Source organism: Prionailurus viverrinus, chromosome A2 (genome assembly GCF_022837055.1).
Source record: "Prionailurus viverrinus isolate Anna chromosome A2, UM_Priviv_1.0, whole genome shotgun sequence".
NCBI classification, from domain to species: Eukaryota; Metazoa; Chordata; class Mammalia; order Carnivora; family Felidae; genus Prionailurus; species Prionailurus viverrinus.
This window is the reverse complement of record NC_062562.1, coordinates 97,157,772-97,171,538: the sequence shown is the minus strand read 5'-3', so window position 1 is coordinate 97,171,538 and position 13,767 is coordinate 97,157,772. Positions and strand designations below refer to the sequence as shown.

At 36.3% G+C, this 13,767-nt stretch overlaps 1 protein-coding gene and 1 long non-coding RNA gene across 2 annotated transcripts in view; one reads left to right on the top strand and one right to left on the bottom strand.

The window, feature by feature from the left end:
- Positions 1-179, bottom strand: part of LOC125160274 (uncharacterized) — an 87,699-nt gene extending 87,520 nt beyond the window's left edge. The window contains exon 1 of the long non-coding RNA XR_007150185.1: positions 101-179. This is a non-coding gene — a long non-coding RNA (uncharacterized LOC125160274). The remainder of the gene's footprint in view (positions 1-100) is intronic.
- Positions 1-13,767, top strand: part of CALCR (calcitonin receptor) — a 59,740-nt gene that overhangs the window by 8,734 nt on the left and 37,239 nt on the right. The window contains exons 3-5 of the mRNA XM_047849082.1: positions 82-192; positions 6,627-6,739; positions 9,601-9,692. Of these exons, the coding sequence (XP_047705038.1) occupies positions 82-192; positions 6,627-6,739; positions 9,601-9,692 (316 nt within the window). The remainder of the gene's footprint in view (positions 1-81; positions 193-6,626; positions 6,740-9,600; positions 9,693-13,767) is intronic.

The following is a 13,767-nucleotide window of genomic DNA, read 5'->3' as shown; positions in this document are numbered from 1 at the left end:
CCTGTTTAACACTGTCAAATCCCTGCTGATGATTCTGCAACCTTTTCCAAGTACAGTGTTAATTTCTTTCTGAATAATCAGGTCCGTATTGCAACCGTACCTGGGATGGATGGCTGTGCTGGGATGATACACCGGCTGGAGTACTGTCCCATCAATACTGCCCAGATTATTTTCCAGACTTTGATCCATCAGGTAAAATATTTCTTTTTATTTCACATTTTGCTTCGATTTTAGAATTTTCATGGTTCTGAAAAGAAAATCAGATATAAAAGATATCTATCTAATCATACTCTGTGTGTTTCAGCATTTTCTGAAGAATTTTCTTACTTGAAATATTACCCAGTTGCACAAATATTACAAGCTCTCCTTATTTTTTAAGTCGCATTACTGGTCAGTTGTGTACATTAGGTCTTAAATTCTAAATAAAAGTTAAATTTTTATATATTTTAAATATTTGTTATTAAATTTCAGTAAAATTTTAAATTAATTTTTTAAAACTGAAGTTTTACTTAAATGTGGTTGTTCTTAAGTTTTCAATTGTGTCACATTTAGCAACTTATGCAAATGCTTGGTCTAGAGTTCGGGTCTACTGGGCTGATATAGCATGCACAATGGAAAATTGATATAACACTGAAAGTTATATAGGGGCATCTGATGGCTCAGTCGGTTAAGTGTCCGAGTTCTGCTCAGGTCATGATCTCACGGTTCGTGAGTTCAAGCCCCATGTCAGGCTCTGTGCTGACAGTTCAGAGCCTGGAGGCTGCTTCAGATTCTGTGTCTCCTTCTCTCTTTGCCCCTCCCCTGCTCTCTCTCCCTCTGACTCAAAAATAAATAAACATTAAAAAAATTTAAAAAAAGAGAGTTATATAAAACTGTCATGTCTAAAGGAAAATAAACCAGACGGTGGTAACTCTAGACATCTACTAGATTTCTGTTCCAACAGTAGATTATTAAAATATGTTCAGTAAATAAGACTAATGCTGTTATAATGGATCATACTAATACCCAGCTCCATGCCCTGCACAACATAAGCAGTCAATAAATGTGTGTTAACTAAATGAGTGACACCAAATTAATTTTAGTTATAAAAGTAACACAGGAATACTTTTAATTGAGTGTCATTTTTAACTTTTCAAAACATTTTCATATATATTATCTCATTTTATACTCACACAATATTTGACACAAAATTGCAAGTGTACCAAGTCCCTAGAGCTCTTACCTAACCCTCTCTTTGTAAGTAAATGCAGGGGCACCTGGGTGGCTCAGTAGATTAAGCATCTGACTTCAGCTCAGGTGATGATCTCACAGTTTGTGGGTTTGAGCCCCATGTCAGGCTCTGTGCTAAAAGCTCTGAGCCTGGAGTCTGCTTCAGATTCTGTGTCTCCCTCTCTCTTATATATATATAATACATATAAGTAAGTGCAACAGTCTTGGAAAAGCATTTGGGAAGCAATATTTCTAAGTCTCCATACAAACTTGTGCAGATTGAAGTACCTTTAGAACCTTCTAAGGAAGACATGTTTTTCCTTCAGGCCTTAATCTAGCCACACTGGTGTAACTGGAAGTTGGGTCAGGATGCTTAGGCAGGATAAAGGTCGAGGAGTACCAGCTACCAAGTGGAGTGAGAAGCCAGAGGGCTGACAAGATGTATCTCTGAACTGTCAGCTATCCAAATAAATTGGAGATCTGGAATCCAAGATGCTCTGGTAGTTAGTGGTCAGGAGCAGTGCAAGTAATGTGTAAAGAGATGTTTGAGTTTGTATAACAGCCTCAATCCAGAGACTAGCTACATGGGGATCAGGGGAATGGATTTGGGTAGGTGTTAGCAATGAGTGATTCTCAACTTAGCTAAGAACCTAGGAAACTTAAAAAAATCCTGATGCCTGGTACCACACCAGATATTCTTAAATAATTAGTTTGGAGCATAACCTGGGCATGATCTTTTAAAGTTCTGCTTGTGATTAAATGTATAGCCAAGATGAAAATGTGTTAAATAATAAAAAGAGTCCAGTTAAGAAAGTGGCTGGTACCAGGAAAGCTCAACCAATACACTAAGTAGCTGTGCCCATGGGAGGGAGAGCCCAGTATCCGACGAGACTGTACCAGAGGAGTAAAAAGCAGTAGCCACCTAGCTTCAGGGACTGCAGGTGTTGGGGCCAGAAAAATTCTGTTCCAAAACACTAGATAGAAAATCTGCCCTAATGAAATACTATATGGGATTAACATACTGAAAAGGGAGTATAAATCTTAGTTATAAAAGAGACCCATATGCTGAAACTAAGCTACAGACACACAATTTAAATCCCAGTTAACAGGTGAGGTTTGTGCCTGAGAGCAGAGTGTGCCTGGGTGTGCCTGAGTCCCAGTCTGCTGACTGTGTTTAAGTGGCTCTAGGTGTTGAACTGGCTGGCTGGGAGTCAGGGCCCCAGGTAGTCAGTTCATTCGGTCTCAAGCTCCTGTTCCCTTTTAACAAGATGTGATAGAACACAGTAATCCTTCCACACCTCACAGTGCCGATTTTCCTCAGTGTCCTTTTGGGAGTGGTTCAGTGGAAGAGAGTTGGAATATTCAGTGAGTGGAAGGGAATGCCAAGGTCCTGACAGGAAGGATCTTCATTGAACTAGCATTTTGAAGGGAGGAATCAGTGTTTGTTTCATGCTTAAGAGATTATGTATGAAAAAACCAACCTTAACTTTCAAATTTTTCCAAGAGTTGTTTGGTCAGAGTTTCTATCACCTTTTGGGATCAACCAGCCCATCTGTTTCCCTTTACTCACTGATAAAGAATGGCAAGAGGTTACTGCTGCACAGACCGAAAGTGAGATCATCAGTTAAGATAGAAACAACAGTCAAATGGTAAAATCTAGTCAAGAAAGTCTCTGGAATCCAGATTAGAGCAGAGAAATTAGTCTGTCCCTGTATCAATGTTTGAGAGATGCTTTTCGTGCATCTAGCAAGGATGAGATCCAAAGTTCTACCCCAGTAAGACAGAGATAGTGAAAATAAGATTACAGGGGACTACTTTAAAAACCAGTTCAGGCCAGCCACTGCTGAAAATTCTCATTGTGAAAAGAGGAAGGGCTTAGTGCTGTGCCCCTGCTCAGCACTACATTCCTGTAAACTCTAACTAAATGCTATTTGATGATAATCTTTCCATCTTTTATTGACTCTTCCCAGTAAATGATGCTTCATTAATCTTGACTTGACAACTACATTAGAAGTAACTTGATTGGCACAAAGAGCTTTTCTGCAACTGAGACTACAAGGCCAGTTCCAAAGCAGCAATGGGCTCTTGCCAAAATGGCTATACTTACTGACTAAAAGGCAAGTTTTTGGTCAGCAAAACAGGGATTTCCAGGCATAGATCCATCTTATCAGCCTGGTTTGTAGAAAGAACCCTCTCAACGGGGAGACAAATCCACTTCAAAAAAAAAACACATGTTAAAAATACCTATTTCACCAAACATAAATTCTTTAGGATTTTACCATTGACCCAAAGCTACACCTTGATGATAAACAAAACAGTTTCATGAAATGACAGAGATTTCATTTTAGACAAAGTGCTTGGTAAAAGACAGGTCATGAGAGAGTGAATAACAGCACTGAAATTCAAAAGAGGCTGGTGGCCTGAAGGAATATGCTAGAATGTAAAAAGCAGATTTACAAGGAGGTGCTTAAGGCCCTGATCTTAATGTCACTCAGTCAACATTAATGGCACAGCGCCAAGATGGTCAACATGGTTTAGGACAATGATTCTCAACCCTGATACCCTTTGGAATTGGTGAGCTTTTTAAAAATGCTAATGCCTGGTTACCTCTCCAGTTAATCAAGTTTGAATCTCTGGAGATTGGAGCTGAGCATCTGTAAAACCTCCATATGAATATAAAGTGAAATAAGCATGCTGCCCTCTTCATGGGGCAGTCCAAACTTAAAATATTTTAGGGAAATACCAGTATCACAGCACATGCAGCGTGGCTCCAGACTATGAAGGGACAGCAAACTGTGTAGTGTGAGTAAATAGGGATGTTTGGTTTGGAAAGGGAAGTTAGAGTAGACATATCCTTTCTTTGAATACTGAAAGACTTGCCAGGTGGGGAGGACAAGTTCTTATAGCTGTAACAGGTAGAACCAAGAAATGCTTAGATCCAGACTTTAGTGACATAAAAACAAAATAATATTTCCTACAGTCTTGTCCATGATTGGGAATGGACTTCTTGAGGAGGAACACCCCTCCCTCTTCCATAGAATATATTTTGCCTTACATAGCTAAGTAATGTTGTTAAAACAGATTGTATTCATTTTGATAAAGTAATAAGCTAGTTTCTGACAATATAATAAAGATAAGATGCTGCATTGCAAGCCACTTTTCTAAAAATTGCAAGAAGCTTCAACAAATAGCATTAGCAAAATCATTGACCAATTGTCAATATCAATTTTTCTATGCTGATTAGTGCTAACCCTTTTTTGAAATATTGTTGGTGTCCAGTGGTGATTCTTTTTTTTTTTGAATGTTTATTTATTTTTGAGAGAGAGAGAGAGAGAGAGAGAGAAAATGAGGAGGGCAGGGGCAGAAAGAGAGGTAGACACAGAATCCAAAGCCAACTCTGAGCTCTCAGCGCAGAGCCCAACACGGGGCTCAAACTCACAAACCGTGAGATCATGATCTGAGCAGAAGTTGGACACTTAACCAACTGAGCCACCCAGGCACCCCTCAGTGGTGATTCTTTATATAGTTTTTGTCCAATGGCTATCTCAGCAAATTTACAATTAAAAATTCTTCCATTTAACTTTCTAACAAATTTACATTAAGCAATGATGAGTCTCATAGGTTGCTTGAAAACATCTTTTGCTTGCAGAATGTGTTTTTTCATCCACTTGAAATAATTGTTAGAGTAGACATACAAACAAATCTACAATTTTAAGCTTGAATCTTGTTTAATTTGATATCACCTGTTTCAGTTCTATAATTAAAAATTTTTAATTTCCCTTAAAATCTGCCAAAGATAAAAGAATTCTCATACTAGCTCTTAGCATATTGATTGACTAACCATAACTACTGATAGAAAACTATTTTAAATATTATGAGATCTCAGTGATGTTTCAGACAAATAAGGTTTTTTTTTTACATGAATTGTTTTCTTAGTATTTAAAACAATAACAGTTTCCTCCAACTATTAGTATGTGATTCAGACTCCCACATCCTGGGCTAAAAAAAAAAACCCAAAAGTGATACAATAAAAGGTCTATCCACAGGTGGGACAGCTCTTTGCCTTTACCAATGAAGAAAAATGCTTCAAAAATATTTTTCCCAGGAAATTATCAAAAATCAAAATTTTATAAGGGTTCTAAATACACTGGTAAAACCTATTTGCATATTATACCAATTTGAGGTTGCTTTATGATATCTAAGGCAATAAGTGCATTGCAGAGGTACTCTGGAGAACTAGAGGAAGTCAGAATAACTCAGATTAAATTTGGCAAGTGCATTCATTTCAATGTGCATTTGTTCATTATTTTCTATTTTATTTAACTCAATATAATTTTTTCTTCCATTTGTATAGCCAATCAGATTAGATTTTAAATTCTATTTTACAGTCAACAAATTATTTATGATTCTTTGGGTCACTGAATGGAGTGTAGATAACTTGCCCACAAAACTATGAGCCTTAATACAGAGTTAACTAGCTGCACAATAGCTTTGGAATCAAGCAGACCAGACCTGGATTTGACCCCTGGCCTTCCTACTTGCTAGCCATAGATGGGGAATTTACTCAACCTATCTGAGCCTCAGTTTCCTCATATGTACAATGGGAAGACCAACACCCATCTTAAAGGGTCATTATTAACATTTAAGAAAATAATTCTGCAAAGTGCTTAGCACAGTGCCTGGCCCATATCAAGGTGGAGATCTTTAAAATGCCAATCCAGCCAAATCAGCAAATTTCACTATCACCTGAGAGATGGTTAAAGAAGTAAATAGCGAAGGCTAAATCTATACATCCCTAGTATGCCCTCTGTGGGATAAAGAGATGATTTAAATGAAATATTTTTGAGAAGCACAAAAATTATTTCTTGATACACCTCTTAGTTTTGGACTTCTTTGTTCTCTTGGATTTAACTATATGAAATTGCCAATATTTGACCATCTGACTCACAAAAACTGTGGTTTCATACAGTCAACCTAATAAATAAATATTGCATGTAAATGAAGATGTGGTCTTGCTCTTCTCATATAGTTTCTATCTAAAATCAGAAATGTAATGTGGCTTTAAAAAAATATGAGGTACAGTATAGGTAGCACTTTTTAGTGCAACCGACCTGACATTAAATCCTAGCTGACCCACTATCCAGTGACTTTTCAAACTCTATAACCTCTCTCACTCTCTGCTTCCTGTTTACAAAATGGAGACATAGCAACATCCGTTTTATGTGGCTTCGCTGATGATAAAATGAGACAACACATGCTAAAACATTGCGCATAATACATCTTCATGATGGTCTCCATTGACCTATATTCACATTCAAGTTACATAAAGTGATTAACATTGTGGCATGGCTTTTAAGCTTTATTTTTCCTTCTTGGTAGTTTGAGATAATAATGTAATAATTGTGTTTCCTTAACAGAAAAGGTTACAAAATACTGTGATGAGAAAGGGGTTTGGTATAAACATCCTGAGAACAATCGAACCTGGTCCAACTATACTATGTGTAATGCTTTCACTCCTGAGAAACTGAAGGTAGGTTCTATTTCAAATTTCAGTATTGGGTGAGAATGCCATTATTTTTACATAGAAATATATGCATCACTATGAAACACCTGCTACCAAGATGCCAACCTATTTTATAGAAGGAAATCAGATAATGGCCTGTAAGTTTCTAGGGACTCTATGAAGTAGTATTAGAAAAAAATGACATTCTACTTCTTGTTTTGATACCTGGTGTCAAAGAGTTCCATGCACATATAGAATCAGGCCATTTATAATGAGGCAAATAGTGTCCATGGGAAAGATGATGGGATTCCCCATTCAGACATTAGGCAGCATTTCCAGGGACTCTCTAAGATGTCTCTTCTGTGAGAAAAATTCCAAAATTAGAGATTTTTCCTCAAGCCACAAAGTGACAGTTTCCCCTCTTCCCTGCCCCCAAGATGCCAGTTAGAGTTTTACTATCAGGGCTTGAAGGAACCCTTAGAAAGGGGCTGCCCATCAGTCTGTAGATACAGGTGTGGCAGTTTAGGTTATTTTCAGTGGAACTACTTTTGTCTTACTGCCTGTTAAATATTTTTAGTATCATCTCTGCTTGGATACATTTAAGCCAATGGGAAAAACCCAGATACTTACTCTCCAAATGCATGAGAAATCTGAAAAAAAAATCACTAAACCCACAATCAGCCTCCTCTTTCCCACTGAGCTGGGAGAAACAGGCAGTGTTTAACCACACAGCAGTAGAAATCTTTTGTTTCCTTCAAAGATAGGCCTGCATGCTAAATAATTACTGAGTTGGAAGCTAAAAGCTCATCAGTGCTTCTGTTTGCTACAGTGAAGATTTAGGAATATAGAAAATTTTCCTTTTATTAAAAACAAAACAACAGCAAAAAACAAACAAGATGAACAGGTAGCCTTGAGACCAGTTGACTAGAGACCAGAAGGACATCTTGTCACAGGCGTAGGCTGGGGGCACCAACGCTGGTTACCGCTTTACAAATTACATAGTCGCCTCTGAGAATTAGACGCATGTCTACATCCTAATGGAGAGCTATTTACGTAATAAGGTCTGACTGAAATGACATGTCACCAAGTAAGGAATACCTGAATGGGTGTTAATTATGATTTTATAGGAAAAAACTGTAATCCTGTTAACTCAATTTTTATAAGGAGTACATATCCAAGTAAGTAGTTCTTCAGGCTGCCATATTTGACCTTCTCATTCTAGCCACATCTGAGATAGAAAGAAAAGATTTTAAGAGTAAATGTTCCCCTCTGGGCACCTAACATAATGATTGAAATTCTTTGAACAAATCTTCCATCTATATACAGGCAAAAAAAAAATTTTTTTTGTTTTGAAGAAAGAATCTTAGAATTTATTTTAAAAAAAAAAGCACTTCTCAGTCTTAAGAATGACATCAAGAATGGCAACTAAATTATGAGCTGTTGGTTTAATCTTAGACAACTTTATTTCAAAAGAATAAATATTTTTTAAAGTAGTCTGGAGGCAACTGAAAGAAAATCAATTATATAAAATTTTCTTAGAAATAAAAATATACAGAGATAAAAATAAAATAGTGACAGAGGATGGGGCATGAGCATATATCTAAATTAAAAACAGTACTTTCAATGACAAGGGGATTCTACATGGTGAACTATTTAAAAGGAAGAACTCTTAGAAAATGCCACTCCTGGTTTTGTCTAGTGGTAAAGTGAAAAAAATAGCCAGAAAATGAATTGGTGGGAGAAAAGACAGCAGCTGAGTATCTGTTTTTTTGCAAAGATTCCTAAATACTTCCTAAGAAGGGGCTTATAGGCTATTTTGAAGTCTTTATCATAAGTTCTAGATATAAACCAACGACTCCAACCTTAATTATCATTTCTGCAAAGATAAGAAGCATTCTGTTAGGAGAGTAGTATCAATGAAAATGGCAAATAATATGCAAATGCTCGGTCAAGTGGTGAACAGCCACAATTCAGGAGATGTTGATTAGTTCATTTTGAAATTCAAACTCCTAGAAAAGCAATATTTGTTTCTGTCCAGCAATAATGCATTTAACCAAACAAAGGACTCTGCATGCTTTGAGAGCCTGTTAGTGGAATCAGTACTTCAATATCAGGCTCTTCACGAGTAAAGTGACAAGAATCAAATGCAGAAGGGTCATGATTTGTACATAAATGTGACATTCTACCAGGAATTAAAAAACTTCACAGAAATTATCCAACTTATTTATACTGTGTTTGTATTGTGTGTTCTATTGATTACTAAGTGGTGTCAGCGTTTGCTTTATGTTTATGTGGTTTGAACTGATATTATTAGGTGAATAGAAATTACAAATTGTTTTATCTCTCTGACTTGAGCTCTGGACCTATATGATATTACACCCGTTTTCTTGTGGTTAGTGTTTACCTAGATCATCATCTCCCCATCCTTTTATGTCCATTATTTCTGTATCCCAGTATTTAATTATGTTTCTTATAAGTAGTATGTAATTATTTTAAAAATCATTTAGTTTGACCAAATTATTTTACAGATAAAAAGTACTGAGATCTAGAGGGGTGAAGTGGCTGACTTATGAGAGTCACACAAAGACTTAATCACTAATACTCTGAGTAAAGAACAGCTCTGATGAATCCAGTCTTACATTCTTCCCACCACATCATGCAAATTCTAGTATAACTGATAATCTTATATTATTTAACCTGTTAACCCCAAATATTATAATTCAATATAATTTCTGTGAAATATGTTATAATTTTAGATTTTTTTAAAGGAGAACAATTGTTGAATTACACTTATATTAAAAATAGAAACTATTTTCCCTCCTCTATTATCACTTATTTGCCTGTTTATTTTTATAACTGTTTCATTGTTGTTGCTGTTGTTGTTGCAGAACGCATATGTCCTGTACTACTTGGCTATTGTGGGTCATTCTTTGTCGATTTTCACCTTGGTGATTTCGCTGGGGATTTTCGTGTTTTTCAAGTAAGTACCCTCATACCATCTGCTTTTTATTTTCTTATTTAAGGTACTGAAATGAATGGTTAACTCTGCAAGAGGTGGGGGAAGGTGATCTTCTGCAAATCACAAGAGAAATGCACCACCAAGAGTCATGAAGTAGCAAGGAAAATAAAATTAATTAAAACCATTTTTAATCCTATCTCTGAGAAAAATAAGGTGGAATCGTATAATTCTCAAAGGCAATATGCCTTTCCCAAAATGAAACAGTCCTGTGAGCCCATAGGTATCCTGTTAACATGTTAAAGGCTCCACTTACCATTGCTAAGGTTGCAGGAAGTATTGAGGAGAGGCTCTTCTTCCTTCTTTTACCCCCATCCTAAAATATGGAAGTCATGGCCAGAAGTTCAAATGCACCTTGCCTAATTATGAGCTGTATCACAGGTGGGTTTGGCCAGTGGAGAAGTGTGGCTACTGAGGCCATGATAGTGTTTAGTCAGAGAAGGAAGGTAAGGCTCCCTTCTGGCCTTGACTCACTCATCCAAGACCAAGGAGAATCTCTGGAAGAAGAGTCAAGTGTCAGTATTTTGCCCTTGCAAACCTGGCATCATCCACCACAGTTATCTCCTAAGACACTGTGAGGAGTAAAATCCCAATGAGGTTTCTATTCCAAGGCTGTGTCTATGTACTTGATTGCATTATATATGACAAAACATTGGTATAACTACTGATTTTGTATTAATGGAGAATTTGAAACTTTAAATCTGTTTTTTTCAGGAATGACTTCATAATGCATGTGAGATAGTAACGTAAGTTAAAGTCAGTTCTAGAAACATCCTAAATTTAGTGTAGTTTCTTTAAATCAAAGGCAGGAGGTGCTACGTTACCCTTTCATGAGAATTCTAATTTCTACATTACAGGGCTGTCTCCTTCAACTAATACTTTTTTTAGTTGCAGTGGTATTATATAAATGGTAAAGAAAAGCTCCTTCATAGGCTCAGACTACAAATAATCCTCCACACTTTACAGATGTGATTATGTAACTAAATATACAGTGATTCATATATAGTATAACGGAATCTTAATTTGATTTTTGTTAAAATAATATCATGATAATACTAAAGAAGCCTAACCCAAGGGGGGAATCACCTGAAAACACACCCTTAACACAACTACTATTATTTTTTTCCTTGATCCTTTTTAATCTTTGCCTTTATCTTATACCATTATCATATTATGTCTATATCTTATATAGTCAAGATTCTTATTCTGACAAAGGAACATAATTGAATAGCAATTTTTTGTTAACTGCATAATAATAATTAAATAACAATAAATAAATAATAAATTAAATAAACAGAATGAGCTCTTTCCATATATGGTTTAACAGGAGAAAGATATAAACAAAGCAATAAGACATAAGGGATCAATTACTAGAATTAGAATAGAAGAGTGTTTTCAATTATAATGATCAGAATACAACAGAGTAAACACACAGCATGATTAATCTTGGAATGTCTATTCATTTTTCAACTGCACTTGACCACGGTGAATAAATACATCATCATGGCTCCCATACAACTTTGATTAGAAAGTCTGTCACTAAAAGTCTCACCTTTAAAATTTTTAATGTAACCATAAAAAATTGAAAGAAAAAGCCCCCAAGTTTGTAATGGTGAAACTAATAAGTGTATTCAGGAGTTTAAAGATAAAAAATGTCCAGGGAACATTTCTTACTTCTTTATTTCTCCAGTCACTTAAATAAGTGATAGGATGTGAGAGCCAAATCAGCAAAGAAAATAGCAGTATTCTTTCAACACTCATTGCTGTATTAAGCCACTGAAGATGGGTGTTTAAAAGTACAGCACAGGGGCGCCTGGGTGGCACAGTCGGTTAAGCATCCGACTTCAGCCAGGTCACGATCTCGCGGTCTGGGAGTTCGAGCCCCGCGTCAGGCTCTGGGCTGATGGCTCAGAGCCTGGGGCCTGTTTCCGATTCTGTGTCTCCCTCTCTCTCTGCCCCTCCCCTGTTCATGCTCTGTCTCTCTCTGTCCCAAAAATAAATAAACGTTGAAAAAAAATTAAAAAAAAAAAAAAAGTACAGCACATAAGTAAAGTAAAATACTTCTCAACTCCAGTTAGACCCAGAACACAATTAATCTCGCTGAACCCATGAGAGAATTTGGGGGCAGGTTGATTAGAAAGCACCTAATATTGTCCTACTATCTCTCAGTTCCAAAAGCCTACCAAACAGCAACTTTAATCTTGGGAGGAAAACCAGCTCTTATGGATTTATAATCTGAGTGTGATAATGGGGAGACATAAACCGAAATAGCTTGTTCTCCAAAGCACATACAACAAGAGACAAATAGGATATGAAAAACCCACATGCTGAGATATCAAATATTCAGATCTAAAAGCAGTCACACATGATTTTTATACTTGTTCTTAATTTTATCTTAAACCTGCTCAAACTAAAAATATCCAGGGCATTTGTGTTTTTTCTTAAAATTAAAGTATGTTTCTGAATCTTCAGATTTTTTTCTTTACATTTGCATTTCATAAATATTAAAAGAAGGTAATTCTGATCTATCATTGGATTTTATCTTTTAATTAGCAACATTTTCCCCAAATTGTTCTCAATGTTCAACATCACCCTTAAGGTCTCTACTTCATATTACAGTGGAAGCTTCTGTGATTTATGAGTTTAAGATGCATCATCTTGTGTAAACCTGAGCAAAAAAAAAAAATCATAATTCCCTCTCTTAATTCCACATTCCCAGGGTTGAGTTATTTTGCAAAATCCAAACAATCAATTTCATAAAAATTTCATGAAACCAAAATGAGAAGTTACACCCAGCCCCACTTTTCAGACCTAATGCCCCATTCATAATCATCCCATTGAAACTCACTCTCAACTCATCAAATGTGCCTTATAGGATCTATAAAAAGGAATAACCCTGCAGGTGTTCTCCTCAAACCAGCAGGCTAAGAAAGCCTGCAGAGGAATTTAAAGTCACTAAATACACGGGAGGCTGTGGAACTGCCAATACGTTGCTGCTAAAAATCTGGGAAATTACTCATATATACTCATTTTCTTTGCAGGAAAATTAGTTAGGAGCAACAGTATGGAGAGGGATTAAATAGAAACATCAAATTTATTCAGCAAGACTCCTCACTACTACATGCCAATAGTAAATGTCAACAAGAGAGTTAAGATGAAGATACCCCGAGGGGAGACAGGCTTGAGAAAGCCACATAAGTGGACATTTATTTGTGTGCATTTCCTGACCATTTTAAGCAAGTTTGCAATAAAATTCACTTATCCCATCAGTTCCAGTTAGAATTATCAATTGACATTTCTGTGGAAGAATCCTAAATTACTAAATATCTAACTCTTTTTTCTCAGGAAAGCACAGTAATAGAACATTCATTATCATCCATTTTAACTGCTTGATACTCATGCCTTACTTACTGTTAAATTTTGAATATTAATTACTCTTGCCTGAAAGTTAATAGAGATATATGTTGGAAGATGGGGGGGGGGGGGTCTTTATTGCATTACATTGTCTACATTACATTACATTGGCCATATCAGCACAAAAGGAGGTTTTCCACTGGGACCTTCCAGAAGCAATACTGATTCCTCTCTATTCATCAGCATTCACTATTATTCTGTCACATCTACATAGTGGATGGATAGATAACACTTTATCTTCTATAGCATCCACTATGATACATCTCCAGCTGCCTTCCTATTGCTCCAAAGAAACCACTAAATCAATGGCACCAAAGATAACCTCCTTTCTCCCAACCCACCCTTGACACAACAGGACTCAAAAGATAACTGCCAGTCATATCTTGGTAAACTGTTCACTCATAGAATAGTGGTAATAGGAAAAGAAGCAAGAATTATGATCAAAAGGGAGTTCCTTAAGGATAAAGATTTTGTGCTAAATCCAAAGGTATAAAGTCTCTTGTCAGAGGGGAAAGATATAAAGAGTATTGGGTTTCAAATTCTTCTAGGAGTTTTTAAATTTTTTTTTCAACGTTTATTTATTTTTGGGACAGAGAGAGACAGAGCATGAATGGGGGAGGGGCAG